The sequence below is a fragment of the Halichoerus grypus genome, chromosome 6 (genome assembly GCF_964656455.1).
Source record: "Halichoerus grypus chromosome 6, mHalGry1.hap1.1, whole genome shotgun sequence".
Classification (NCBI taxonomy): domain Eukaryota; kingdom Metazoa; phylum Chordata; class Mammalia; order Carnivora; family Phocidae; genus Halichoerus; species Halichoerus grypus.
Genome location: NC_135717.1, coordinates 168710913 through 168737907, shown reverse-complemented (window position 1 = coordinate 168737907; position 26995 = coordinate 168710913). Strand labels below are relative to the sequence as shown.

General features: G+C 58.2%; 3 protein-coding genes across 5 annotated transcripts; all 3 read right to left on the bottom strand.

Moving 5' to 3' along the window:
* Positions 1-1848: 1848 nt before the first annotated feature.
* Positions 1849-9166, bottom strand: GALR3 (galanin receptor 3). 3 transcript variants are annotated; one of them, XM_078076600.1, is made up of 3 exons: positions 9070-9166; positions 4115-4492; positions 1849-3454 (listed from the first exon to the last, which is right to left on the bottom strand). In XM_078076600.1, the coding sequence occupies exons 2-3, from the start codon at positions 4471-4473 to the stop codon at positions 2668-2670; spliced, it is 1146 nt and encodes a 381-aa protein (XP_077932726.1). In that variant the 5' UTR covers positions 4474-4492; positions 9070-9166; the 3' UTR covers positions 1849-2667. The 3 variants fall into 3 exon arrangements, with proteins under 3 accessions (XP_077932726.1, XP_035958158.2, XP_077932725.1); XM_036102265.2 differs by lacking the exon at positions 9070-9166 and adding an exon at positions 4843-7258; XM_078076599.1 differs by lacking the exon at positions 9070-9166 and adding an exon at positions 5387-7258.
* A 38-nt stretch (positions 9167-9204) lies between these two features.
* GCAT (glycine C-acetyltransferase) lies at positions 9205-15319 on the bottom strand. The gene is made up of 9 exons (XM_036102171.2): positions 15046-15319; positions 13424-13554; positions 12269-12370; positions 11641-11787; positions 10962-11116; positions 10742-10824; positions 10376-10547; positions 9808-9929; positions 9205-9524 (listed from the first exon to the last, which is right to left on the bottom strand). Exons 1-9 carry the CDS (start codon positions 15239-15241, stop codon positions 9373-9375), a joined length of 1260 nt encoding a protein of 419 aa, XP_035958064.2. The 5' UTR covers positions 15242-15319; the 3' UTR covers positions 9205-9372.
* A 461-nt stretch (positions 15320-15780) lies between these two features.
* On the bottom strand, positions 15781-18049 carry H1-0 (H1.0 linker histone). Its single transcript, XM_036102170.2, has one exon. It carries the CDS (start codon positions 17701-17703, stop codon positions 17119-17121), a length of 585 nt encoding a protein of 194 aa, XP_035958063.1. The 5' UTR covers positions 17704-18049; the 3' UTR covers positions 15781-17118.
* Between the last annotated feature and the right edge of the window lie 8946 nt (positions 18050-26995).

Genomic DNA, 26995 nt, shown 5'->3' with positions numbered 1-26995 from the left:
GCCCAGGAAGCCGTGTGACCTCACTGCACCCACCTTCCTGGCCTCCCCAGACTTCACCCCTCCTCGCCCGGCTTGCTTCAGCTGCACAGCCCCCTATTGCTCCTGCCTGTACCCCACCTTGGCACGGGCTGCTGCTCCACCTGGCAGGCCCTTCTCACCTTCTCCAGGAAAACGCATACTAACTGTCACCTCCTCTGGGACTCCTGCTTGGATTGCCCAGGAAGGCAGGAGTTTCCTTGTCTGTGCCCTTCAGAACTGCGTGTTCTCCTGTTCTGGCCTCACCACACAGTGCTGTCTTTCCTGCTTTTGGTGTCTGGCTGTCCAGCTAGACCGAGGAGCTCCTGGAAGACAGGGACCAGGTCAGACTCAGGCCCTCTCTGTGTTCCCCTCACGGCATAGCTTAAGGCAGGCACCCAAATGCCTGGGGGGTAAAGGAAAGAAGGAAGGGAAGGGTCGTCTCCATCTTCATGTATCAAATACCTGTTATGTGCGACTCTGGTCCAGCTATACTGTCGTCCGTTAGTCAGAGCCTCCAGTGGGCCAGAGAGACTCACTTCAGAAGCAGGAGGCCCTGGAGTCCAGCCAGGGGCCCGGGCTATACCACTGACCCTCTGCCAGTTGAGCAGAGACCCCAGGCCACTGTGGAAGGCTCCCCTGACCCACTTCCCGCCCCGGGCCTGGGGTTTCCTGCAGGTTCGAACCGGCTCTGCCCCCCCCGGCTAGGTGATCTTGTCTCTTGCCTGTCCCGGATGGAGGCTGTTCCCAGTCAGGCACTTGTCCCTGCTCACAGAGCTGACTGAGGAGCGGCAGCCCAGCTGGGTGGCTGCCCAAGCACCACATAAACACCCCCCCCCCCCCGGGAGATGTTGTTCCCCATTCTACTTTGCAGACACGCACCAGTGTCGTGTGGCAAACTTCGTCAGGTGGTCTTAGATGTTTTCCCGTGCTGCCCGGCCTGCCATGGGAGCCCTCTGTGCGGCCCAGGGAGGATCCCAGCTCTGGCCAAGCTACCTCATCTCCTGGAGCCTCAGTTTCCAATTCTGACAATGGGGGTAGTGTCTCTTGTCTGCGAGGTGTGAGTGATGGCCACGGGGAGGTCGAGGCCATGGGGGGGTTGGTGCTGCAGAAGCGGGCAGCTCCGCACCCCTGCCATCCGGGAAACACTCCCACTGCTGTGGCCTGAGCCAGCCGCGGGAACCCTGGCAGAGACGCGGTAGAGAGAACACCGGCCTGGGGTCAGGCCCCTGTGCTGGGCTCTCAAAGCAGTCACTTCCCCAGCCGGTCTCAGCCTCCCCCTGTGAAGGGTGACTGACACTCTGACCCCGGGGTCTGGGTAGGTGGCAGGCAGTGAGCAGGACTCAGCAGCAGCCTACTGTCAGGGAGGGGCCTTCCCAGGGTGCACAGCAGCCGGGAGGTATGCCCAGGAGACAAGGAGGCTGAAAGGTCTCAGGCCTCAGCCTGAGCTCATAAATATTATTGACGTGTGGTGGGGGGGGAGGGAGGGAAGTGGGTAGCTCTGCAACCATTGAGACTGATTTATTGGTTAATTAGGAGGTTGCCACAGCCACGGACTACCCCGCTGTGTGCATGGACAGGGAGGGAGGGGGCCACGGGGCAGCCAGGGCTGCCAGCTGGGACCCGAGTGTGGCTCAGCGTCTCACCTGAGCCAGGAGCACCAAGTGGCTGAAGGAATAATGCAAGGGGTTGGGGTCAGGCAATGGACCTAGGACTGGGTGGCTGGGGGAAGCCCATCCGGACTCGCTGGCCTGAGTAGCGGAACAGAACTATCCTAAGGAAGGGGACCGGGAGCTCTCTGAGGTTTCCCGAGCATCCAGTCAAGTGTGGGGAGCTGCCAGTTTAGGGAAGAAGGCTGACGCAGAATCAGGAAGAACCAGGGAAAACCTTGGAAACCATGGAAACTGAGGACAGAGGCCCCAAAGGTGGAGAAGGTGGTTCCAGTGAGCAGAAAAAGTTAAACAGCAGTGGGTTTGAATCCAACTTCTGCCAGACACTAGCTGTGTGACCTTGGGCAAATCACTAAACTTTTTTTTTTTTAAGATTTTATTTTTAAATAATCTCTACACCCAGCGGGCTTGAACCCACAACCCCGAGATCGAGAGTCACACGCTCCATTGACTAAGCCACTCAGGTGCCCCAAATCACTAAACCTTTTTGATTCTTGATTTCTACAGCTGTAGAAATGGAACTAATCATATCTATCTTGCAAAGCTGCTTTGATACTTAGATTGAAGAGTGTAGCACCGCATAAGACACACAGTAAATGCTTCATAACTGCTAAATTAGCTGCTAGTGTTACCTTACCCAGGGCACGGCTTGGAAGGGAGAAGGGCCTTGATGAAGGGTGGTGGAGAAAGCAGGGCCTAGAAGGTGCTGACCGAGTTGGAGGGGGTGGGCGGAGGAACTGCCTTCGTGCCAGACTGGCTAGGGCCGGAGTCGGGGCTGCCTGACCGGGGGAGGGGGGGCGGCCTGCGCTTAGCTGGGTGGACCCAATTTCGCCGCCCAGGGGCGTCCACCGGGCTGGAGCCCCAGCTCAGCCAGTGCGCCTCGGAGGACTCCTGCCTGGCGCCATCCCCTGGTAGCGTCGTGGCCTGGGGGAAGCGGAACGACAGACAGACGGTCGCCCCGCAGAGTGGAGGCGGACGAGGTTCATTCCGGTCCTGGGGCAGACGGGGCCCGTCCAGCCTCTCCGGCGCGGGCGGGCTCTTCCCGCGGATCCCCGCTCCGGCCACCGCCCGCCGCCAGCCTCCCGCGAGGCCCGGCGTCCCCGGGGCAGCCGGCAGGGCCCGCGGCGGCGGGGCGGACGCGGCGGCGGGCGCCCGGGGGGCAGCGGGCGCGGCGGTGGTGGTGGTGGCGGCGGCGGCGGCCGCCGCAGGGCCACAGGCGGCGGAAGCGCGCGCGGAAGTGGCGCGAGGCGAGCGCGTAGACGAGCGGGTTGAGGCAGGAGTTGGCGTAGGCGAGGCAGTGCGAGGCCAGGCGGCAGGCGTAGGTGGCCGGGCTGAAGGCGAACGGGCCGAACCAGAAGCAGAGGATGAGCGCGTGGTGCGGGCCCCAGCAGAGGGCGTAGAGCGCGGCCACCGCCAGCATGGCGCGCCCCGCGCGGCCCGTGGCTCTGCGCCGGGCCTCGGCCGCCACCGCGCCCGCGGGGCCCACGGCGGCCCACAGGAAGCGCAGCGTGCGCGCGTAGGCCAGGCTCACCACGGCCACGGGCAGCAGGTAGCCGGCGGCGAAGGTGGCCACGTCGAGGGCGCGGCGGCGCGCGTCCTCCCAGGCGGGCACGCAGAGCTCGAGCGCGCCGTAGCGCACCGTGCCGTAGTAGCTGAGGTAGGGCGCGGAGAAGAGCGCCGCCAGCAGCCAGACGAGGCCCACGGCGGCGCGGGCGTTGCGCGGCGTGCGCAGGGCCCGCGAGCGCAGCGGGTGCCGCACGGCCAGGTACCTGCGGGCGGGCGCCGGGTCAGCGCGGCAGGCGGGAGGCCGGGCCAGCTGCCCCCGCGCCTCGCGCCTCGCGCCTCGCGCCTCCCGCCCCCCGCGTGGCCGCTGCGCCGGCACCTGCGCGCCCGCGCGGCCTGGCCCCCCGCGTCCGGCGACCTGCCGCGCGGGGTGGCGGCGAGGGTGAAGGGCAGTAGTAACCCGCCGAGCGCTGAGAGCAGTGCCTGGCACCTAGCAAGGCTGGGTTCGAGGCTCGGAGGGAAGGGACTTGCCCAAGGTCATCAGCTAGAGAGTGAGCCTAGATTGGACCCCACGTTTGGAACGACGAAAACAGCTATGTCCACAGCCTGGGCGAGGTGTGGACGGTAATAAAATAACTGATGATTTCATTCATGTGTTCTTTTTGCCATTCGTGTCACACTTACGGAGCACCTACTACCTAAGACACAGCTCACAATGGAGTTGGGGGAGGGCAGGACGGTCCCCTCGAGCACGCTCTGCACGTGGTGCGCCCAGAGACTGGTTGGTGGGGGCCGGAGAGCGGTTCCTTCTCTCCCTCCCATCTCCCTCCTTGGTCTCCCCCCCCTCCCCCGCTCTCGTTCCTGAGGAATCTGTTCAGGTCTTCCCTCCCCAGCCCAGACCCAGCCAGGTCCCAGGCACAGCGCACCTGTCCACCGAGACGGCGGCCAGCGTGAAGCTGCTGGCGTACATGGTGAGGTAGATGAGCAGGTGCACAGCCTTGCAAACGAGGGCCCCAAAGAGCCAGGCGTCCAGTGTGTAGATGGCGGCCTGGAAGGGCACGCAGCACAGGATGAAGCAGAGGTCGGCCACTGCTAGGTTGAGGATGAAGAGATCCGTAGTGCTGCCCGGCTCCTGCCAGGCACCAGCGCTGGGCTGCAACAGCACGGCCAGCACCAGCCCGTTGCCCACTGTGCCCAGCAGGAAGATGAGGGCAAACACCACAGGCACCGCCACAGCCCCCACGCTCCCCGGGCTGTCTAGCGAAATGTTCTGCGCATCAGCCATCTCCCCATCCAATGGGCACCTGAGGAAAAGAAGCTGGAGTCCTCAGACAGGAGCCCCCCCCCCCCCCCCGGCTCTGGTTACTTGAACCAGGGGTCTCAATCCAGGCCCCCAGCCTGGGCCTGGCCAGGTCTCCTGGGCAGGGAGCTCATGGGGGATGGCGGCGGGAGTGGGGAGACAGCCAAAAGTTATCCCTGAGAGCCACTTGTGTAAGCCTGGCACAATCGCATACATGTCTGAGGTGCGTTTCTCAGTTTCCTAGGGAACACCCCCATGAAAGATGATTAGGGATGGAGACCTCCCAGCCGGATGGGGTGAGGACATGGCAGATGGGGGAGGGGCAAACCCAACCCAAGTTGCTGATAGACCTACCTTACTTCTCCAAGGGGGTTTGAAGCTCAGGGAAGAGTCTGGGACATGGGTCAAAGTCAGCGAAACACGGGTGATATCCCTGAGTCATCTTAAAGTCCAGTTTAGTGAAAGCCCCACACAGTGGCACAGCTGGGAAAACCATATAGGTCACTGCCCCCTTTTCGCACAAGAGGAAACTGAGGCTCAGAGAGGGGACATGGGAGGCTACTATCACACTTTTGAGTGGCAGACCTGGGGCTGTTGCCATCCTGGTACCCTGACTCCCAGGCTGGAGGGCTCGGCTGACAGCCTGTAACAGGTGGTGCTTCTGACGATGTGCAAGTATGTGTGTGTGCATTTATGCACGCCGTGCCCACTCTCACCCTTGCTCCACCCCTCGGCCCATATGGGCTACTACCTGTGGATCCCCCTGCATGCCTGGAACCTCTGACACATGAAGGGCATGGGGGGGGGCAGGCAGGGTGGACGGAAGAAAGGCAATATCTGCACCCCCAACCCCCAGCATGCAGCAAGCCCCCTGAAGCTCAGGAAGGGCAACACCCACCTCAACTCTGGGCACCAGGCCCCGCTTGGTCCTGGGTGAACCGGTCCTGGGTGAACCAGACTGAGGCTGCCTCTTGGCTCAGTGGCTGCCCCTTGGTGCCTCCCTGAAGGTTCAGGTCTTCCTCCTGCTTCTCCCTCTTCTCCTTTAAGGCACCTCCTCTGCTGAGCCAGACTTGGGCACTCCCTCCGGAGTAGCCACCGGCCACCTCCTCCTTGGTCCCTGATTTCCCCCGGGTGGCATGCTTTTCTGCCTGGCTCTTTTCTGCCTCCCTGCGTTGCTTCTGCCTCTTTCTGCAGGGAGTAACCCATTGATCTCGCTCTCTGAGATTCGCTTTAGAGTTAACCCCTCCATGCCCAGGGCCCAGCCCATTCCGGGCACTCCCACCTCCAGCCTAATGATTCACTCCCCATCTTTCCTTTCTCTGCTCCAAGTAGGGCTCTAATCCAAGCTCAGAAAGGATTCCTCGTCTTGAATGGGGTGTCCTAGGCTAGGAAACCAGAATATGAGTCTCTTTTTTGGAGACCAGATAGGACTCCTCCCCCAGTCCCTGAGAATTCCTGGGCCCGTTAAATTTCCTAAGCTTGTTCCAGAGGTTCAGTGTGGCTGGAGACGAAGGGTTTTGGTGCCCATCCAAAGAGTTTGGCTTTAGCCTGAGGGCAATGGGGAACTAGTGAAAGTTTTAGAGCAGGGCCACGGTCTGCCCATTTAGTTTGTAGTTGGTTTATTTTGGCCTGGGGTGAAAAGGATGGACAGAAGCGGAGTGATTTAATGATTGACCCGTTAGGAGCCTCCTGTCCCGGCAAAAGCCAGAGGTTAATCAATCGGTCTTGGTGAATGCCTATGTGATTCAGTCATGCATGGGGTTCTAGCCTGGAACTCCTGGAGAAGTGGGCCACATGGCCAAATGTCTCCAGAGGGTTAGAAAGACTAGTCGGGGATGGGGGGGAGTGAGGTACCCTGGATTTCATAACAGTGAGGTTGTTGGTAAACTGAACAAGTGTAGTGGAGGCAAAAGAGTCTGCAATGAGTTTAGGAAGAGAAGAGATGGTAGGGACTACGTGTGGTCTTTCTAGAAGCTGGGAGGTTGGGGGGAATGTTAATAGGAAGTCTGTGAAAGGGGAGAGAAAATAGTTTGAGGGGACACTGATAGAGCCAGGACTTGCATTCAAGGCCCAAGGAGCTGGGGAAGAGACTCCTCAGGACTAGCTCTTCCCAGATCACTGGGATTTTCCTGAGTGCTCAGAGGTATTTCTTGAAAGCCTGATGCCACTTGCTCCAGATGCAGAGCATCCCCAAATTTTTGGAAATATTCACTAAACAGGGATGCCTGGGTGGCTCAGTCGGTTAAGCGTCTGCCTTCGGCTCAGGTCATGATCTGGGGGTCCTGGGATGGAGCCCCAGGTCCTCCCTGCTCAGCGGGGAGCCTGCTTCTCCCTCTGCCTTCCGCTCCCCCTGCTTGTGCTCTCTCTTTCTGACAAATAAATAAAATCTTAAAAAAAAAAAAAATCCACTAAACAGAAGATATCAGGAATCATACCTAGACTGTCCTGAATTCAGAGCAATCAGAATTAAGGAATTAGAATGGTAGAAGGTGAAGTACAGAATTGTAGGATTCTAGCCCCAGTGCACTGGGGTTTTAGAATCCTTGACTGTCAGAGGTCTACAACCACCCGGAATTCTGAAAGTCCCCGAGATCCCTGACACACTATCCTCTCTCCTTTTGGAAGCCTCCAGCCCAAAAGGCTCCGCCTAGCCCAGGGCAAGGCTCCGGATGCGCTGCTACAGAACTAGGGCAAGAGCTTGAAGCAGGGAAAGGCTGAGCCGCTGGTAACGACAGAGGGAAGGAGGGAGGGCGGCAGGACCGAGGCAACCACAGAGGACCGGCGTGGGGCAGGCAGGAAGAACGCTCTGTCGAGGCCGAGGCCCGAGCCCCAGCGCATCCCTGGCGCCACCTCTTCCTCTTGCTCCAGGAGGCCGCAGCCTTGAACCCGGAGCCCGGCGCAGAGGACGTGGACCGCGCGCCCACGGGAACGGTCTCCGGAGGTGGAGGTGCAGCTGATCCGCGGCCGGCCCTCCTGTCCTGCGCGGCTCTAAGGCTGTCGCGGGCGTCGGGCCGCTACCAGGACGCGTACAACCCCAGCACGTGCGCCCAGCGCTCCCGCTGCGCCTGCTGCCGCTTCCTACCCGCCCTTCCGGACGCCGGCGGACAGGAGCCGGCGCAGCTCCGCACGCGGAGCCGCGAGCTGACCGACGGCGTGGCGCGCTACCGCGGCAATGCAGCTGACGACGCCGGCCGCCGGGGGGCGCAACGCCAGCGGCGGCGCGCGGGAACCACCGGAAGGGCCGGCGCGTGCTCTGAGCCACGGGCGGGTGGACCTGGGCCCGGCTTTCTGGCCCCGCCGGATACGCCACACCTACTGCTGGAAGGCGTTGCCCGGTGGCTGCTTGTGGCCACCCCGTGTAACCCGCCGGCCTACGCACATCGCGCACGTCGGGCTGGGGGCTGGGCCCGGGGCTGGTGCCAGGCCGTACGCACTCGCTGCTGCAGCAGTGCGCCTGCGCCAGGGCCAGGTACACTACCCCGCGTGGCAGCGACTCGCAAGTATTCGCGCCGCTGCTGTGGCCACGGCAGTCCTCTTCCCCGGGCTGCCATCTCCCAGCACCTGGAGCTCCTGGACCCCAGCCTCAAGCTCCTCCAGACCACAAGCTAGGATTCCCGGAATCCCGGAGTTAGGATCCCTGCGGCTCGCCCAGACCGTCCATCCGGACATCCAGACTAAGGGCAGGGCTGGGGGGTCGAGGGCAGGGAGAGGGGGTCCTAGTTCCCTGCTGTGAACTTAGAAGGGCCCTTTCATCCTCCCTGCCCTACCTCCAGCGAGGTACGAGCTCCCCGAGGCCATGCCACGCTGAGGCGGGAGCTGCTGAATCAGAACCTATCCCGCCTGGCCCCCGGCCCCGAGCCCATAAAGCTGAGTGGGGAGGGCAATGAAGAGACAAGGACCAGGGACAGCGACTGTGGGAAGGGGGTTGTCATCGTGTCCACTAGGGGAGCAGCGAGCCCTTGCTGGGGACAAGTGTGGATGGGGCCTTGGCAGCAGCAAATAAGCTCTCCCGAGAGCCTTGCGGGCCGGCTGCCTAGCTGACTCCAAGACCTGGATTCTGGAGCGGACGCCGCGAGAGCAGCCGGAGCCTGAGCTCGCTGCGCCCCCTGGCGGCTGATCAGCAGGCCAGTCGGCCTTGCAATGAGCCGGATGGAAGGACCCCAGTTACCAATGTTAACATCCACTCTTGGTACAGTGCGGGAAACTGAGGCACACACAGGTGAAGGGGCCTGCCTAAGGCCACGGAGTCAGGGGCAAAGTGGGCTAGAATACATGGTTCCAGACTGTCAGGAGACTTTCCAATAGTGACCTACATTCTTTCCTTTGGGGCCTGAATCCTCTGCCTCTCCATCCACACATGGGTTTGGGTGCCCAGCCCCTCCTTATCTGGGCAGCTGTAAGCCATCCTTTGGATGGGGAGCAGAAAGCGAGGTGTTCTCCGGAGGCTGAAGAGTAAGTGGGGTGGGTTGGGTGGGAAAGGGCCTGCAGGGTCGGTGCGTAGCTGATCCTCTCCAGCACAGAATTCAGTTGTGCCACATGGGGGGGCCCCTGCCTACATTATCCCCACTGCCTGGGTCTCACCTTTAACCTGGGGTAGGTGGTCAGCTCTGAGATCTACTCAGGAGCCTGCCCTCAGAGCCCCAGCTCCTGCCTGATTCTTCAACTGGTCACAGGACTGGGCCTGCCCGGAGAGAATAAAGCACATCAACATGTCAGCCCGTTTCCACACCTATTGCTTGACACTCTCAACCACAAACACAGGCCTTGCCCCAGCCCAGCCCCAGGACTTTGACAGGGCTCAGAGTCTCTGGCCTGGGCTGACGAAAGGGCCCTTTTGTCAATGTGGAGGGAGGGGGACCTTGGCTCTGCTTCTCACCAGCCAGGTCAGGGTAGTGCCCCATGCAGACGCCCCACCTCCACGAAGGCCTCCACACAGCGGTCGATGTCCTCCTCACTGTGCACTGCTGAGATCTGCACCCGGATCCGGGCCTTGCCCTTGGGGACCACTGGATAGCTGAACCCGATGACAAAGATGCCTGGTAAGGTAAAAAGGGTCAACCTGGGGCTCACCAAAGCCAGACAGCCTTTGGGAGACATGACACATGATGCCTACTCCCCTGAGGGTCACAGAGGGCAAGGGAGGTGCCCAAGGTCTCACAGACATGAGACTGACTCATGGCCTGGGATTTTTAGCTTGGACAGACAGCTGGTCTAAAGGGGGTAGTAGGGTGAAGGTATGGGGGAGCATTCACAGTATAGGGATTCCCTCTTCTTTTCTCTGAGGACCCATAACCGGTCCCCTTGTCCCAGCTTCCTTACCTCTCTTTAGCATGTCATCTGCCATGCAAGAAGCCAGCCGAGCATCACCCAGCATCACAGGGCAGATAGGGTGACTGGCTCCCAAGATGGTGAAGCCAGCAGCCTCCATCTTACTGCGGAAACTGTGGGCACAAGCTGGGTGTCACAGGTAGCCGGGGGCTGCGGGGTGTTCACACCCACTCCTGATGGGCATGCGATCCAAGATCTGTGCCCAAGTCTGCAGGATGGACCAACGGAGACAGACGCAGACCCAGAGAGGCAGATGGGGAGCTGGGCAAAGGAACCGGCAGACCAAAACAGAGAGTGAAAAGACAGGATAATGCAAGATGGGGAGACACAAGGTCATTGACAGAGAAATGTACCAGGAAATGGAAGGAAGAGGCAGAGACAGAGAAGAGGGAGGTGGGCGGGCAGGCAGCCCTTGATTAAAAGGGCCGAGTCCCAGTGCAATCTGCTGGGGGCATGGTGTGGGCAGAGGCAGAACCTGTAGGCCTGGGAGGGCACACCGGGGACAGGCCCCTACCAGCTCCCCCACCCCGGCCTGCCCCACCCCTGCCAGGGACCGCACCGCTGGGTCTTGGCTGCCATGGTCTGGATGATGGCATTGCTCTCCATGAGCAGGTCCAGGGCCTTGGAGGCACAGCCAGCGACAGCAGGTGGCAGGCTGTTGGAGAAGAGGTAGGGCCGGGAGCGCTGCCGTAGCAGGGACACCAGAGGCCCGGGCCCCGTCGTGTAGCCCCCTGAGGACAAGGGCAGAGGTGAGGGTGGGAGTCAGAGGCCAGGTGCCAGAACCTACCCCGAGCCCCTCCTGAGGGGACAGTCCGTGCTACCCTCTTCCGTGTGGTCCCAGGTCTCCCCTCCGCACCTGCCCTGAGACCTCTCCAGGGCCCTCCCTGTGGATAAGGGGGCCCCAGGGCCATGACCCTGCAGGTACCTGAGGCTCCACCCAGTGCCTTCCCCAGTGTGGAGTTGATGACGGTGACCTGGTCCATCACACCCAGCAGCTCATCCGTGCCCCTGCAAGGGAAGCTGCCTCTGCCACCACTGGCTTCCTGAGTGCCCAGGGGCCATGGGCTGGGTGAGGGGCTGGCGTCCTGGTTTCCCACCCACCCTTAGAAGCCCGACCCAAGGCCCTAGGTGATGCATGCTCCCACCGTCCTGTGGCCCCAAGGAAGCCAGTAGCATGGCATTCATCCACAAAGACCAGGGCACCATATCGAGAGGCAAGGTGGCAGATCTCCCGCAGGGGCGCGATGTCGCCGTCCATGGAGAAGGCCCCATCAGTGGCCACCAGGCGCAGTCGATGCTTCTGCAGGGAAGCCATGGGCAAGTGATGGCTTGTGTCCCAAGTTGGGCCAATCCTCCCATTCTCTACGCTGCTTGGGGCTCTAAGAGCTTACCTGGCTCAGGGTCTGGCACGGAGGTGGGCACACAAGCCTTACTGTGTTGGGGCTGGAACATCCTGCCCCTCATCTGTGCCTCCCTGAGCCTTGCCCACCTCTTCCAGGGCAGTCCTGGCCAGTGAGAACAGCTCAGTCTCCCCTGCGAGAGGGAGGGTGGGGTGGGGCCACTTCTATCCCGAAGCTCATCCTACCTTTATGCCCAGCAGGCCCTGCGACACGTAAGGTGATTGCTAAAAGCCAAGGCAGCATGGGACAATGGAACAAAGCCTTAGGGCGGAGGGATTTGGGTTCAGCTCTTGGCTGTTTCAAACTTTCATGTTCTTTGTCTGCGAGTGCAAAGTTGGTCCCTCCAAGCCTCAGTTCGTTCACCAGTGCCGAGGCTGAGCATAAGCCCGGTTCTTGCCTCTGGAACCCTTGGGCCTCACCCCACCTGGGCCTCCTGCAGCTTGGCCTCCAAGTCAGCCATGTCCAGGTGGCAATAGCGGTACTTATGGGCCTTGCACAGACGGATGCCGTCGATGATGGAGGCATGGTTCAGCTCATCCGACAGGACTGCATCCTGTGGGGTCAGCAGGGCCTGGAAGAAGGCAGTTGGAGTAGAGCTATTGCTCGACCACCTAGGGGGGGTTCTCCCTCCCCATGTCTACCTGAGTCAAAATGTCACTGCCATCCAGCGCATTCCTCTGGGCAGGGAGGCATGGAGCCCCTATCTGCCTCTATCTGGGTCCCCAGGGCCCCAGGTCTGGGCTGGACCAGGGCCCAGCTCCTGTGAGAGCAGGTGAGAACATGTTTGGCGAGTACCTGGCCCTGGCTATCTCTGGCCTTCCCACTGACGTAGGTTATCTCCCCAGTGCCCTGGAAGCTGGTCCCTTGCAGGTCCCAGGATTCCTCCTGGAGCACCTACTTGGCCCAACCTTAGCCTCCATAAGAAATGGGCACTAGAGCCTCTAGGAGTGGCCCTGACACCCTGCCAGGTCCTCCTCACGGCTCACTCCCAAGCCTTCCACAGCCTGGCAGTCCTCACCAACTCCCACCTGGGCCCTCCCCTCTCCCCACACCTCAAAGAGGCCAGCGTTGGCATCAAAACAGCTAGGATACAGGACGGCATCCTCCCGCTGGTGGAAGCGGGCTATCTTTGCTTCTAGATCCTTGTGGATGGTCTAAAGAAACAGAGTGAAACAGGTGTTAATGCCTGCAGGGTCACATGAAACAAGTCCTGGGGACAGAGGCTTAGAGGGTCACAGACTCATCACAGAAGGCCTACAGCCTTGGCCTCTCCCTTCTTTCTTCATCACAAGGGTTCCCCCAGAGTCAACAGGAACCTGGCAGATGGTTCTCCCTGAGGGATCAGGGGCTCGCTCGGTGTCCCTTCCTGGTTGGACCTTCGTTTGTAATGGGGAGACCCCACTGAGGGGTCCCAATGAGGAATTATGGGTGATGATGGCAAGGGAAGCTGTCTTCCTGACATCAAACTAAGTGCCTTTTTTGGTTGCTTAATGGCAAAGAAAAGGATTACGTAGGTTCCTTTGGGCCTCAAATTCTTATATTTGAAAGCTGTCCGGTCAGGGTGAGGGTTTTGTCGGAAAGTGCCCTGGCTGGGAGTTAGGAGTCCTGCTTCTGACATTCATTTCACCGTCCCTTTTCTGAGAAGATGGGTTATAATAATCACAAGTAGTCAGGAGCCAAGCCACCTGGGTTAAACTCCTATCATAACAGGCTGTGTGCCCTAGAGCAAGTCATTCAATTTCTCCGGGCTTCGGCGCCCTCATCTCTGTAACAGAGACAAGAATAGCACCTATCACTTATGACTGTTAGCAGCATTAATAAGTTAATATTTGTAATGTTCTTAATACAGTACCTGGTACACAGTAAGCACTTTAAGTTTCATATGTGTACGTTTATTTTGTAACATTTATACAATAAAATAATCAACATTTATTGAGCACTTCTATGTGCCAGGCACTGTTGTAAGCATTTTTGCATGCAGGTGGGGGAAAGGGATGCCCTGAGAGGAAGAGTTTCTTTTGCAACACAACAGAAGCCTGAACCGGCCTTTCTGGTGGATAGCTCCAGGCTAAGAATGGGCCCAGGGCCCTGGGATGAGCTGAGCTGGCTAAACCAGCCCTGCTGACTGTGGGAAGCAGGCAGCTGGGGTCAGTGCCCAACCCTGGGGACAAGGCACCCCCCCAAACCCCGCAACACCCTCTGTGTACCTGGGTCCCACAGATGAAACGGGTAGAACTAAGGCCGGCTCCAAACTCTTCCAGGGCCTGCAGACCTGCCTGGATCACCTCGGGGTGGCTGCTCAGGCCCAGGTAGTTGTTGGCACAGAAGTTAAGGATTCCTGAGGTGGAGGGCGGTATGGACACAGCAGCTCAGGGCAAGAAAGGGCCTGGAAAAGCGTCAGTGCCAGGCCCTAGGGACTTAGAGAGGAAACGACCCTGGATTCACCCTTGAGAAGGCAACAAGCACACAGTATGACCCACTCTGGGGCAGAGGTCAGGATGGGGGAACTAGGGGCCGCTAGGAGGTACTGAATCCGACAGCTACAGGAGAGGGAAGGTCAGGAAAGGACCCTCAGAGTGGTGCCTTAAAGGATAAGTTTAGACTCTGGCTCTGAATCACATTCCACCCAATGAGGAATGTAGCCCTCCCTCACAGGCTTCTCCTGTCCTTGCAGACTACCAGCAACCCCTCATGTGGGCCTTGGCTCCCTTGTGGGTAAAAGAGAGCTGGCTCAGGTGCCCACCGTGGTCCTCAGACTCCACACAGCTGACTTTGCTGCCTGGTACAGAATCACGTGCCTAAAGTGTGTGGATGTGGGGGGTTTCTCTGAGACCTTAACTCCTGACTTATAAAGCCCAAAGTGAACACAGCTGACATGAGTGGGAAACTGAGTCCTGTAAAGGGCAAAAGGAAGATGAGAACCTCTGTTTCCTCATTTCCCATCTTTTGACCTGCTCCAAGCTTCCCCCAGGCGAGGGTGGGGAGGGAGGCAGAGATTTTTTGGGACCTCGGTTTACAAATGAGTACAACAGCACCAAGGATCCCAGGCCTGTTTCCTGAGCAGAAGGCGGGTGTGGGAGCCTGTTTATAACCAGCACCACCTGGGGCCCGGCACAGACAAGACAGGTGGTGACCACTGGTTAGACAGGCACGAGGAAGGCCCAGTGGACCAATTCATGGCGTGACTCCCGCAGCAGCTGGTGGCCCCTTGCTCGCTGTGACTCTGGCCAGCAAGTTAGCTTCTCTGACCCATTAGCTGACCTCCCAGCTCCAATATACAGGAGGACCTGGACCAGAGCCCAGCTCTGCCTGCCGCCAGCAGGGGCTTTTGGGCAAGCCATTTCACATCTCTGAGCCTCAGCTTCTCTGTCTGTACAATGGGAGTAGTTATTCCCGAGTTTGGAGGTTTGCAGGCGGCCCCGCGCAGCAGGTGGTGGAGACCTGCACAAGAAGCAGCTCCAGAAATGCAGGGCTTCTCGCCGCCGCCTCCCACCACCCTTCCTTGAATTGGCCCGGTGGGAGCCAGCTGGGTGTCTCTCTTTTTCTCTCACGTTCTCACAGGACCGGGTCTCACCCCAGCCCTACCCTCTGAGTCAAGAAGGTGCTCAGCAGCAAATCACCTCCCTCCGTGGAAACAGGTTTAACTAGGTTACAGTTAACCCTGGGAAGCCGGAAAGTCAGCCGGATGGATTGGGAACGGGGCCAGCGGCTACGCGTGCAGATACTCCCACCCGCCCCCTGCCCCCCGGCCCCCCATTCCAGCGCAGGCCTGGAACAAGGGTCTTCGAACACCGGCCAGGTCCGACAACTCCCGGGAGGGGGGAGTTACCTCCGGAGATGCCGTCCACGTGGATGCGCGGCCCCTGACGGGACGTAATGACCCGCTCGCTCTTCCAGGTGCCAGCCCCGCGGATCGCTTCCAGCTCCTCCTCCAGGACGCCACGCAGCTGGGTCAGCGCCGACTGCGCGCGGCGGCCGCGGGGGGCTGCGGACAGAGCAGCGTGGAGCACGCGACCGGCCCACATGGTGCCCCCCGTCACCCGAGCGCTCAGGCCGGCCCGGGAGCTGTGCGCACGGCGGCCCTCGCCCGGTCCCGTGGCCGAGGGGGTGGGGGGGAGGGCGGGCCACGGCAGCCAATCGGAGCGGGAGGGCCGTTAAAGGGGCGGGGAGGCGGGCCCAGCGGTGGGTGGGCGGGGCCTGGCGGGACCCGCAGAGGATGAAAATGGACTGGCGTCTAAGTTGTGACTGGAACGCTCCGCGTGGGGTAAGAAGAGGCGACCCGGCGGAGGATGGCGCGCCCCAGGGCCCAGCCCACCAGACCCCCACCCTACTCCCATCCCCTGCCTACACACCCAGCGCTCGGAAGGAAAGGGGGTGCACCTTAGACCCCAAAGGCAAGACCCTAGAAGCAGGCAGAGGCACGCTCTGTACTCTTCGGCCCCGTTTCCCGAACTGTCCCCCATTCGCAGGTGCAAACGCCCCCAGGATTTCACCCCAGCTTGCCTGCCCGATTGCTCCGCATTCGCCTCCAGCCTTAAAAGTGAGGGAAAATGCACCGCTCAGGTTTTTTTCATTTTTCAATTTTATTTTAAAGTTTTTAAAATTACAAAGACATCAAATTCTTCCCGGCACAAATAACACTTGTTTAAAAAAAAAGGAAGGGGGGGAACCACGCGCAAGTGCGCATCTTCCTATATTATTAAAAATAAAAGACGACTGTACAGGTTTTTTTCTCCCAGCTCCCGGGTGTGAAACGTTAAGTACTAGCCCTAGATACGTATATATACATATACACACATACACACAGACCTAGCTCTGTGAAACTACTTAGCAATTCAAAATTGACTGCAGTATGTCTTACTGTCCACTCCCCGCCCATTCCCCCTCCCCCATCTACAACTACTTTTTATAAAAGACTCAGAAGTAAAGACGTCGGGAGGTTTTTAAGTGGCAGGTGGCAGAACTGAGCCCCACCAGGCCACCAAGCAAAACCACCGCTTTCTCATACAGGAGGAACCAAAAACCAGGGGAAAAGGAAAAAAGTCCTCCTATGATACAATCCAATTATGAGGAAAGACCCAAGTTTTAACAGGGCACACTGAGGCACTTGGCTGACTAAATCCCCACCCTTCCCCCAAAGTTTCCACTCCCGTTTAACATGAGACTTTCTGAAGCCACAAAGACCCCCCCCCATGGCTAGTTTCCAGCTGACTGAGAGAAGCCACTGCTTCCCAGACCAGCTGTCACTTTGACCCCCCCTTCCCTTCCCTAGGACAATAGGGAGGCCACAGGGGCACACTAACAGTGAGAAGGAAACTGGATTTGGACCCCCCACTGCTCACTATTGGAAGGTGGAAGTCAGCCCGGAGAGTGTTTTTTCCCACCTCCCTCCTTTGCCATCCAGCTGCTGCCACCCCTCCCTTCTCCCCACCAAGGTTCTGGAACTCTCACAAGGGGTGTGCAACCTAGAGAAGGCTGGCTCACCTTAAAGATACTCCTACAAACCTTACCATTTCCGGGCTCCCCCCCATCCAGTTGGAACCAGCGGCCTTGCCCATTCTCTCCCACCCCTTTACCTTCATATTGAACAAACCATCCAACCAAACAAAACACACAAACCCACCCAAGTCCCTAAACCCATTAAGTAGATTAATAACAAGTCAACGAAACAAAATATAAGTACATCCTCATCATTAGAGATGAGATTTGTTGTTGCTGTCCTTGCACGATTGGTTAAGGAAAAATGAATTACTCCCTAATTTCTGAGGAATCCAAATTCTCTTATGAAGTCAGAATAGAAAGGGGCAAAGGACTGCAGATGAAGATCAAGAGAGAAGAAAAGAGAAAAGTATTTACAGAAAATAGGAGACAGGCAGGAGTGTCCACAAGAAAAGCCTCATTGTCACTTCTTCTTGCCGGCCCTCTTGGCACTGGACTTGGCTTTGGGCTTCACTGGTTTGGCCTTCTTAGGCTTGGATGCCTTGACTGGCTTGGCCTTGACAGTCTTGGGTTTTTTGGTTTTCTTGGGCGTGGCAGCCGGCTTCTTCTTGGCCTTCTTGACCGGGGTGGCTTTGGGCTTCTTGCTTGGGGCTTTGGAAGCAGCCTTCTTGGGCTTGGCTGCCTTCTTTGGCGTGGCCACCTTCTTGACTTCCTTCTTCGTCTTCTTGAAGGCCACTGACCTCTTGGGCTCGTCGCTTTTGGCCAGCCGGAAGGACCCTGAGGCACCCACCCCTTTGGTCTGCTTGAGGACCCCAGTGGTGACCAGGCGCTTGATGGACAACTTGATCTGCGAGTCGGCGTTCTCACCCACCTTGTAGTGGCTCTTGATGTACTTCTGGATGGACTGGCGCGAGGAGCCAGCGCGGTTCTTCTCCGCCTGGATGGCAGCCACGATCATGTCTGAATACTTGGGGTGGTCTGTGGACTTCTTGGAGGCCTTGGCCCGCTTGGGCTTGGCCGCAGGGGTGGACGTGGAATTCTCGGTCATGGTGGCCTGTCTGGTCCTGCTGTTGAAGGAGGCGCCTTCAAAAGGGCCAGCCCTCGTCGGAGGCCCAGGAAAGCCTCACTCGGGATCTGCTCTGGCGCTCCTCCTGACTCCCGGGCCAGTCCGGGGCCCAGCTCTCGGGGACCTGGCTCGAGTCGCGGGAGGACTCGCCGGGCCGGCTCTGCGTGGCCCAGCCCCGGCGGTCTGTCGGTCGGTGTCGGCGCCCGGCTGCGGCTCCGGCTCGGGCTCGGGATCAGGCTCGGGCTCTGCCTCCGCCTCCGCCTCCTCTGCCTCCCTTTTCCCAGCTCCGCGTCTGGCGCTCGGGCGGCGCATCCGGGTATTTAGCGGCGGCGGGCGGACCGCGGTGAGGACAGGGCTGCTGGCTGCCTGCTCCCGGCCCGGAATGGCGCCGCGCCGCCGCCATCTGTGTTTCTTCCGCCGAGCAAATCCGACCTTTACCCCCGGCCCGGGCCTTCCCGCTCCCCGCCGCCGCCCGGGACCGCTGCCTGGCTCCCTGGGCTCCCCCGCCGGGCATCCCGCCGGCCCGGCCGCCGCCCCCCGCGCCCGCCACGCGCCCCAAACGGCGCCGAGGACCGCTGGTGCGCCTGCACATTTCCCCTTTGCGGGGGGCTGGCTCTGCGGGGCCGGGGAGCCCGGGTGCAGGAAACCCCCCGTAGCAAAGCTCCCCCCTGGGGCTACCGGAGACCCCGCTCCCGGCCCGCGGCGGGACCCCCCAGCCCGGCGGAGCGGCTGGAAAGCGGCCCCAACTAACACACGCTGCCCCGAGCCGGGCGACTCCCAGCCGGGCCGAGCCGGGACAGGGGGGAGGGGTCGCTCCCCCGGGGTCTGGTCACCTCTCGGGGGTCATCCCGCCACCGGGCCCCCCGCACCTCTACCTCTTCTCTGTCCTTGGGGCCCCTAAGCAAACTTTCCCTGGAAGAGTTGGAAGGGCACTTTCAAACTTTGTCCCTTCCCCCTCCTCGGCCGGCTCTCCCCCAGCGTGCCCCCTGACCTCTGTGTGGAGGTTCTTTCCTGAGGCCGAACCCCCACTACTGCCCGGGACCCTGGAGGGAATGAGGAGAGGTCTCCCGAGTTCTCTCCTTTCCTCAAAGACCCCCACATCGCCCATATATCCTAAGAGGGAATTCATTTATATGCCTCTCTCAGCCTAGGAGTTTCGGGGTCTCAGAGGCAGAACCTTGCTGCCCCCACCCCTGAGGCAACCCTGGGGGTCAAGTCCCCCTCCCAAGATCCCTTGAAGGCAGTGTGGGGGGGGGGTCTGCAATGGAGGGACTGTCACAAAGCCTCCAACAGGAGGCTTGTCCTGGGGGCCCCTGGGATGAAGAGAGGCCCTGAGTGCTTTGGGAACTTGGGAAAACGGGGCCCTGGGGGAGAGGTGGAGGAGGGGGTCGCGTTCCTTGGGTCCTGACTAATCCTCGCAAAGTGTGCAGTTGTTCAGGGAGCGGTGGCCGGGACCACCGCCATTTTGCTGGGAGGATGCGAGGTCTTTGTTAAAATGTATACCTCTTTTCCGTGCTGCTTGGCAGGGACAGATGAGGCAAACAAGGGGCGTCACCGTCTGAAGGGAGTCTTGAGGGGCTCCGAGGGACTTTAGGGGCCCAGAGGCCAGCAGAAGGGACCCCAGAGTTCCTGGGACCCCTTGTCAATGACACACATCCTAATCACGTGCAGGGCCCGCTTGGCTGGGACCCTGGGTTGAGATTCTGGGATGCTCCCTCCCTAAGCCCCCTCCCACAACAAATCCGCTTTTATTGCCTAAGCAAAGAGGCAGGGCACTCTTCATTTAAACAATACCCTGGGAGTGGGGGTTTATAGCTGGTCAAAATGATGAACGTGTCTCTGGTATGGTCCGGGAGCTGTTTGCAGACACTGGCTGTTGGGGAGGGGAGAGGGGGATGGTTGGGGGGTTTAGGTGGGGGGTGGGGGGTCGTAGCTGCGGGTGGGGGGTAAGGGCTCCTACTGGACTTGGGGAGTCTCTGAGGCCAGGGAAATTAATAGGTTTCCCCCACAAACACCAAGGGGTGGATTAATCCAAATGATTGGGAGGCGGGAGAGGGAGGCCTGAGACTCTCTATCGGATGCCTTCTCCACGGCTTATCTTGGTGGCACAGGCAGGGAAGGGAAGCCACGAAGGGCCAGGTTAGTTCAAAAGGTCAAGGTTCTTATTTGGATGATGTCAATTACCCCGAAGTTTCCTGATTTGAAAACACAACATTCTGGTGGATTTGTTTTAGTTATTTACAAAGACAATTCTGGTTCCCACTAAGATCTGGAGGGGGAAATAGGCAATCCAAATAGCCACCCCCGGGTCCGAGATGTGTACACACTCCCCACACGCCACACCCCCCACCCACGCCACGGCCCTGGGTGTCTTAAAATAAGGACTAGATGAATCCTTTGGCACGATGATGAAACAATTTTATTTGCACAACGCCTTACAGTTGGCAAAGTGCTTGTTCTCCACTCGTTTCTTGATTCTTTGCGCCTCCAGCCTGGGGAGGCAGCCAACGTGATCACTCCCCAGATTATCCCCATTTTACCGTGGAAGCTGCGGGATTCGGAAGGATAGATAATGGGGGCACACTGTGAGGCTCAGCTCCCGGCGCCCCCAGGTCTTCCCTTCATTTTGTAGCCTCACATCCCATATCCCTGCCCATCCCAGAGACCTGTAAATTCTCTCCCGGAACTGAAGCCAGAAATGGAGGGATGGGTGGCCTCGGAGTCGCGGGGGCTTCCCGCCGGCGGCGGGATTCACCGCCCCAACCGCCCCCCCCTCCGCGCCCCAGTTAGGGAGAATTGGAGGAGAAGGGAGGGGGCCGGGAGTTGGGCGCAGAGTCCGAGATCAAGGGGGACAAGATGAGGAAAGGCTGCCTCCAGATTGGCTTGGCCTCACCTCGCCTGGCTGACACTGCAGGGCCTGGGGGCTTCTTGACTCGGGCCGGGACCCCCACCCGCGGCTCTCCGGTCCGCATCATGCGCCAAGCCGTTTTCCGGCCGGCCGACTGCGAAACTCCCCCCTCCCCCCGCCCCCTTTTACGCGAGCTCTTTAAAAACCCGGGAGCCACAGAGCTGCAGGCAACTCCTCCTGGGAAATGTAGTCCCCCTGGCGCCGAGCCCCAGCACTCTTCCCCATCCCCCTTCCGCCCGGGACCCTCTCGAGCCTCGGAACCGCCCGTGCGCCCCCGGCGCGGGAAGGGGGTCACACATCATCTGTCCAGTCACGCGGGGAGGGGCCCAGGCCTCCCCGCTGTTCTTCCACCTGTCAAAAAAGGCTTCAGTGTTTCCACCTGTAAAAAGGTGAAAGGCCATCATCTGTCCTACCTACCTCTGGGGTTGTTGTGAGGGTGGAGTGAAATCCTGTATGGAAAAGTGTAAATTGCATTAGAATGCCAGGGGTCAAGTTTTTCTAATGTTCGTATGTTTGCACGTGCCAGCCTTTATTAAGCCCTTGGTACACACATAGCATCTTCATTTTTCAGAGAGGAGGTCTAGAATGACTGAGTGACTTGTCCAAGGTGGGTCAGCCTGAAGGAGGGTGGGAGGGTGACGCTCCCAAGCCAATGACTCCCCAGTGCACCACCTGTGCAGGACAGGCACTCGTTCTGGGCTTTGGAACCTTAGGGTATTCACTTGATAAAATGCCCCACACTGGGGTAGTCAGTGGGGTATGGCTGTGAACCAGGGATAACAGATTCCTGCCCTGGTGGAGCTGACATTCTAGTTGAAAAGATAGATAAGGGGCGCCTGGGTGGCTGAGTCGGTTGGGCGTCTGCCTTCGGCTAGGGTCGTGATCCCAGCGTCCTGGGATCACGCCCTGCATCGGGCTCCCTGCTCCGCGGGAGGCCTGCTTCTCCCTCTCCCACTCCCCCTGCTTGTGTTCCTTCTCTCACTGTGTCTCTCTCTGTCAGGTAAATAAATAAAATCTTAAAAAAAAAAAAAAGATATATAAGCAATAGACCAGATAAAGAAGTCAATTATACAGTGTGTTGGAAGGCCATAATTGCAAAGACAAAATTAGAGCAGGATAAGTGGGAGGTGATGGGCAGTGGTAAAAGGAGGTGGTTTGCAATTTTCAATGGGGTGGTCAGAGAAGGCCTCATTAAGAAGCTGACATGTGAGCAAAGATTCAAAGGGGGTGAGGGAAGGAGCCATTCTTATTCTTGGAGGAAAAATCTTCCAAGCAAAGGGAACAGCCCGTGCAAAGTCCCTGTGGCGGGAGTGTACAAGGTGGCTGAATTAAGGAGGACAGCAGGAGGAGATGAATTTTTAAAAAGGTAAGAGCTGGGGAAGTAAAGGAGGCACAGGTCAGATGGGGGGTTGTGGGACTTTGGCTCTTACTTGAATAAGATGGGAGCCATGGGAGAGTTTTGAGTGGAGGAGGACATGATGGGACCCACAGACAATGGTCAACCCCGGTTAACTCTGGTTGCTCCGTGGAGAAGAGGCTGCAGAGGGCAAAGACAGAAGCAGGGTGAGGAGGTGGTTGTGATAATCCAGGTGAGAAGTAATGGTAATTTGGCCCAGGTGGCAGCAGTGGAGGGGATGGGAGGTGGTCAGGTCTTAGGGCACCCCAAGGACTTTGGCTTGAACACTGGGAGACAAAGCTGTCATGAACTGAGGGGGGGAAGACTGAAGGCAGAGCAACTCGGAGGGGTCTGGCTGGGTAAGGTTGGAGATGTCTCCCAGATGGGTGAGTGGAGATGCCGAGAAGGCAGGTGAATAGGAGAATCCTAAGTCTGCAGGGAGAGAGTCTGAGGTCTCAGATGCACATTTGGGAGCTGTCAGCAGACGGCTGACAATTAAAGGACGAGATCAGAGGGAGAGCAGACAGGAAGACAACGAAGGACCGGCCTGGGGATACTGACAGGACGAGGTGGGAGTGAGGAGGAGGCAGCAGCAGAGGGGACCAAGAAGGAGCCGCCAGAGAGTTGAAAGGCAAACCCGGGGAGGAGGGGCGTCCTGGAGGCCAGGGAGGAAGGACAGTGTATCAGGGGAGGGAGAGGCCACCTGTCCAATGCCACAAGCCAGGGCAGCAAAAGCCATCATCTGGAGAATGAAGATGGGTGACCAGAGGATCTCCCAGAGCCCTACCAGCTCCCTGGGACTCAGGTAGGGCTGGGGGCAGAGGGTGGGGGGTTGGACCACAGGTTCGGCCCCCAGCTTTCCTTCAGGGACAAGAGAAAATAAGAGCCTTGGCAAGAGGCCGGAGATGAGGGAAGATTTCCCAGAAGAGGACACAGGAGCTGGGCTTTGAAGGAGAAACAGCTTTTCCACAGGTAATGGGGGCGGCCAGTTGGTGGAACAGCAGGAGTGGAGGTGTGGCCGGGGCCCGCAGGTGACTGTGCAGGCAGAAGTGAGGTGACCGAGCGGCTCAAGCAGAGATCCAGGCGGAGTGGGACCCAGGCCTCAAAGCTGGGCAGAGGGGGCATGGAATGTTTTTGCGCAGGGGAAGGGGTGCATGTGACACGATCAGGTCGGCATTTCTATTATGTATGTAGGTAAGTAAGTAAGCAAGCTCTGCACCCAATGTGGGGCTTGAACTCGGGACCCTGAGATCAAGAGTCGCAAGCTCCTCCGCTGAGCCAGCCAGGTGCCCCCAGGGTTGGCATTTTAGAAGGTCCTCGGGCTGCAGCCTGATGGTGGCCTGGAGGGCAAGGGTGCTATCAGACAAGTGTGGGGCAGTCACGCCAGGTGCAGGGATGGAGAGGAGGGGCTGGATTTCAGTGACATTGAAGAGGTCAACCCAACAAGTCTCCTGAAGAGAGAGATGAGGGCGAGCAAGCTGAAGGTGTCAGTAGGGGTGTCAGTATATGGACTGTGGTGGGTAGGGGAGAGGGCAACTCTGGCCACATTGGGCTTGCAGAGCCTGGAGGGCTCTGGGTGGAGGTGTCTGGAGGCTGCTGGACGAAGAGTCAGGGACTCAGGAGAGAGACTGGAGCTGGAGACGAGGAACTGGAAGGGTTTGCAGCAAAGTGCCGCCATTCTCAGGGGAAGTGTGCAGAGAGAAGTCCACGGCTCCTGAGATTCCAGCAGGTCAAGATCAGGGGGCGGAAGAGGAGCCAGCCAACAATGTTGGGAAGGTGGGGTGAGAGCCAGGGCAGAATGATGACCCCCCACTCCTCTGGAAATCTTAGCCAAGCTCAAGGCTCAGCCCCTGGACTGTCTCCTCCCTGAGGCTGTGCTGACTTCCCAGCCTTCCCTGTCTTGCCTTGTAGCTCAGTGCTTCCCAAACGGAGGCAATTTTGTGTCCCCAAGGACATTTGGCAATGTCTGGACACAGTTTTGATTGTCCCAGTGGGGGACTGCTTCTGGCATCTAGTGGATAGAGGCCAGGGATGCCTGTCGCTTAAATGCCCTCCAAGGCACAGCCCAGCACCCCCCGCCCCCAACAAAGAATTGTCCAGAGTGCCAAGGTGGACAAACTATATAGTCGGAGAAAATCTGTGAAGTCCGGAGTTCCCTGGGGAGGTGGGAGGATCCTGCCTCACTTGTCCTGTCGGTCCCCAAACTGAATATAGGAGTTTTCCTATCAGAGCCGCTCGAGGATATTAACAGACACACTGTGAGCTCGGATGAATCCTGCCCTGGGATGGACAACACCTGTCAGTGTGCCAAGCACTGGCCTAACTTTAGACTCGTTAAATCTTTCTAGCCGTGCTGAGGGGTGGACTGTTAGTGTCCCCGGTTTACAGATGGGAAAACTGAAACAGAGAGGTGAAGTACGTGCCCAAAGTCACACAGCCAGTGAGCGGCAGAGCTGATTTCAAACCGAGGCATATCTGGGATCAAGTACCTACCACTTTGCGCAGCTGCTTCTTTTTAAAGAGCACACACAGAAGGAAATGAGCAATGGGTGAGGTCCTTGGGCCAGGCTGATGGCTCAGGGGACAGGGGCCCTGTCACATCACCTGTGGCCATCCTTCCTTCTCTGGGAAATTCACTGAGTGAATAGATTATCACCATTGTCCTTAAGTCAGGGAGCCCTTACTTAATTTCATTGAACAAATGATGTGTCTCTTTTAAACAGATTATCCATATTACATGGGGAGAGAAATGTCTGCAGATTTTTCTTTCTGGTGAGAAATCCTTTTTTTTTTTTTTTTTTAAAGATTTTATTTATTTATTTGAGAGACAGATAGTGACAGAGATAGTGAGAGAGAGCACAAGCGGGGCGCAGAGGGAGAAGCAGACTCCCTGCCGAGCAGGGAGCCCAATGTGGGGCTCGATCCCAGGACCCCGGGATCATGACCCGAGCCGAAGGCAGACGCTTAACCGAGCCACCGAGGCGCACCTGAGAAATCCTTCTTCATTTAAGGTGATGCTCACTACTTTCCATGTTTCTCTTGCTTTTATTTTTTTAATCATGGTAAAATACACCCAACATAAAACATCCATCTTAATCATTTTTTTTTTAAAGATTTTATTTATTTGACAGAGAGAGACACAGCAAGAGAGGGAACACAAGCAGGGGGAGTGGGAGAGGGAGAAGCAGGCTTCCCGCGGAGCAGGGAACCCGATGCAGGGCTCGATCCCAGGACCCTGGGATCATGACCTGAGCCGAAGGCAGACCCTTAATGACTGAGCCACTCAGGCGCCCCCATCTTAATCATTTTTAAGTGTTCGGTAGTATTAAGTATATTCACACTGTCGTGCAACCGACCTCCAGAGTTCTTTTCATCTTGCAAAATCAAAGCCCTGTCCCCATTAAACAGCTCCCTGTCCCCTTCCCCCAGCCCCTGTCCACCCCCATGTTACTTTCTGTCTCTATGAACTTGACTCCTTCAGGAATCATACAGCGTTTTGTTTTCTGTGACTGACATCACTCAGCGCCATGTCCTCAAGGTTTATCCATGTTGTAGCATGTGTCAGAATTTCCTTCCTTTGAATAATAATCATTATTGATGGCTGGACAATATTCCATTGTATGTATGTATCACATTTTGTTTATCCATTCATCCACTGATGAACTCTTGGGCTGCTTCCACCTTTTGACTATTGTGAATAATGCTGCTATGAATACGGGTGTATCCATGCTTCCTTTAAGAGTAGAGAAGATTTTGCCCCGCAGTGCCCCAGATGAGGTCAGAGAGTTCTGCCTGGCCAGCTCACTTCTACCCTGGGGAGAGGGAAGAAAAGAATAAGGGTATAAACTCCTGCTGCACTGTAGCGAATTGCCCCAAACGGGGTGGTTTGAAACACCACAAAGGAGTCAGCAGATACGTGTTCCTTCTGGCTGTCCTGTCCGGGAGAATCTTTTTGTCTTTTCCAGCTTCCAGAGTCTGCCCGCATTCTTTGGCTCGTGGGTTTTTTCTATCTTGAAAACCAGCAATGACGGGTCAAGTCTCTTTCATGATGCCATCTCTCTGGTTCTGACTCTCCCCCCTCCCTCTTCCCCCACTTAAGGACCCCTGCAATGACCCTGGACCACCCGAATAATCCAGGCTCATCTCCATGTCAAGATCAGTTTAACTCCCCTGTTGGCATTGCAGCATAACACGTTCAGTTTGTGGGGAGCAGGCCTTGGACATCTTTGGGGAGCCATTAGTCCTCTCACACACGGTTACCCACACACCTAGGGGGTGCAGGGGATGGGGGATGGGAACAACATCCCTCCCCATCTGCCGTGGCGCCGAGTGTGGTCCAGCTCCTGGCCGGGGCTGTTCCGTGTTCCAAGAAATCTCATGTGGGCAGAGAGCTAGGGGCAGGGTGGATACTCTCCGTTCATCCCACAGCAGTGCGACTGGTAGGGAAGGAGGGGACATTTGTAAAAACCCATGGGCTGGACTCTGTTAGATTTCTGGTGTCCCCAAAAGTCAGTTGGTTTTCAATTTAAAGAGTCTAAGCGACACCTAGCCCAGGTGGGGGTGAGGGGCAGCTCCTATTTCTGGCAGGTCCCCAGACAACGAGTTACCCAGAACCTTGTTGACAGAAGGGGACCCAGCCCTCCAGGGTGTAGCAGCCAGCCTTCCTGAGTGAGGGGACCGCCATCGGCTGGCCCCTTCTTCCCCCCCCTTCACTCCGTCCCTCCATCTCCAGGTCTTGTTTTCTTTTCTTCTGATGACCTCGTTCTCCCATCTGCCTCATCTACCTCAGAGCGTGAGCCTCGCCACAGCCTGTCCAAGTCAAAGCCCTTCAGAAGAGGAGGAGGCCCGGGGGGTGCCAGAAGAGAGGCGCACTTGGCCCCTTGAGGCTCAGAGTCCCGTGGGGGGGGCAGCATTGATAACACTGCAGACTGGGATTGCGCGGAGCTCCAAGCAGGCAAGCGGCAGGGGCT

What these genes read in the sequence shown, in the direction of transcription:
- GALR3 (XM_078076599.1), bottom strand. Translation starts at nt 5,694, where the DNA reads ATGGGTTACTCCCTGCAGAAAGAGGCAGAAGCAACGCAGGGAGGCAGA. An exon ending in GCCTGGTGCCCAGAGTTGAG is followed by an intron (nt 4,493 to 5,386) that starts GTGGGTGTTGCC and finishes TCTTTTCCTCAG; the next exon opens with GTGCCCATTGGATGGGGAGA. An exon ending in GCCGCCGTCTCGGTGGACAG is followed by an intron (nt 3,455 to 4,114) that starts GTGCGCTGTGCC and finishes GCCCGCCCGCAG; the next exon opens with GTACCTGGCCGTGCGGCACC.
- H1-0 (XM_036102170.2), bottom strand. Translation starts at nt 17,703, where the DNA reads ATGACCGAGAATTCCACGTCCACCCCTGCGGCCAAGCCCAAGCGGGCC.
- GCAT (XM_036102171.2), bottom strand. Translation starts at nt 15,241, where the DNA reads ATGTGGGCCGGTCGCGTGCTCCACGCTGCTCTGTCCGCAGCCCCCCGC. An exon ending in GTTTCATCTGTGGGACCCAG is followed by an intron (nt 12,371 to 13,423) that starts GTACACAGAGGG and finishes CTGTTTCTTTAG; the next exon opens with ACCATCCACAAGGATCTAGA. An exon ending in GGCACTGGGTGGAGCCTCAG is followed by an intron (nt 10,548 to 10,741) that starts GTACCTGCAGGG and finishes CCTTGTCCTCAG; the next exon opens with GGGGCTACACGACGGGGCCC.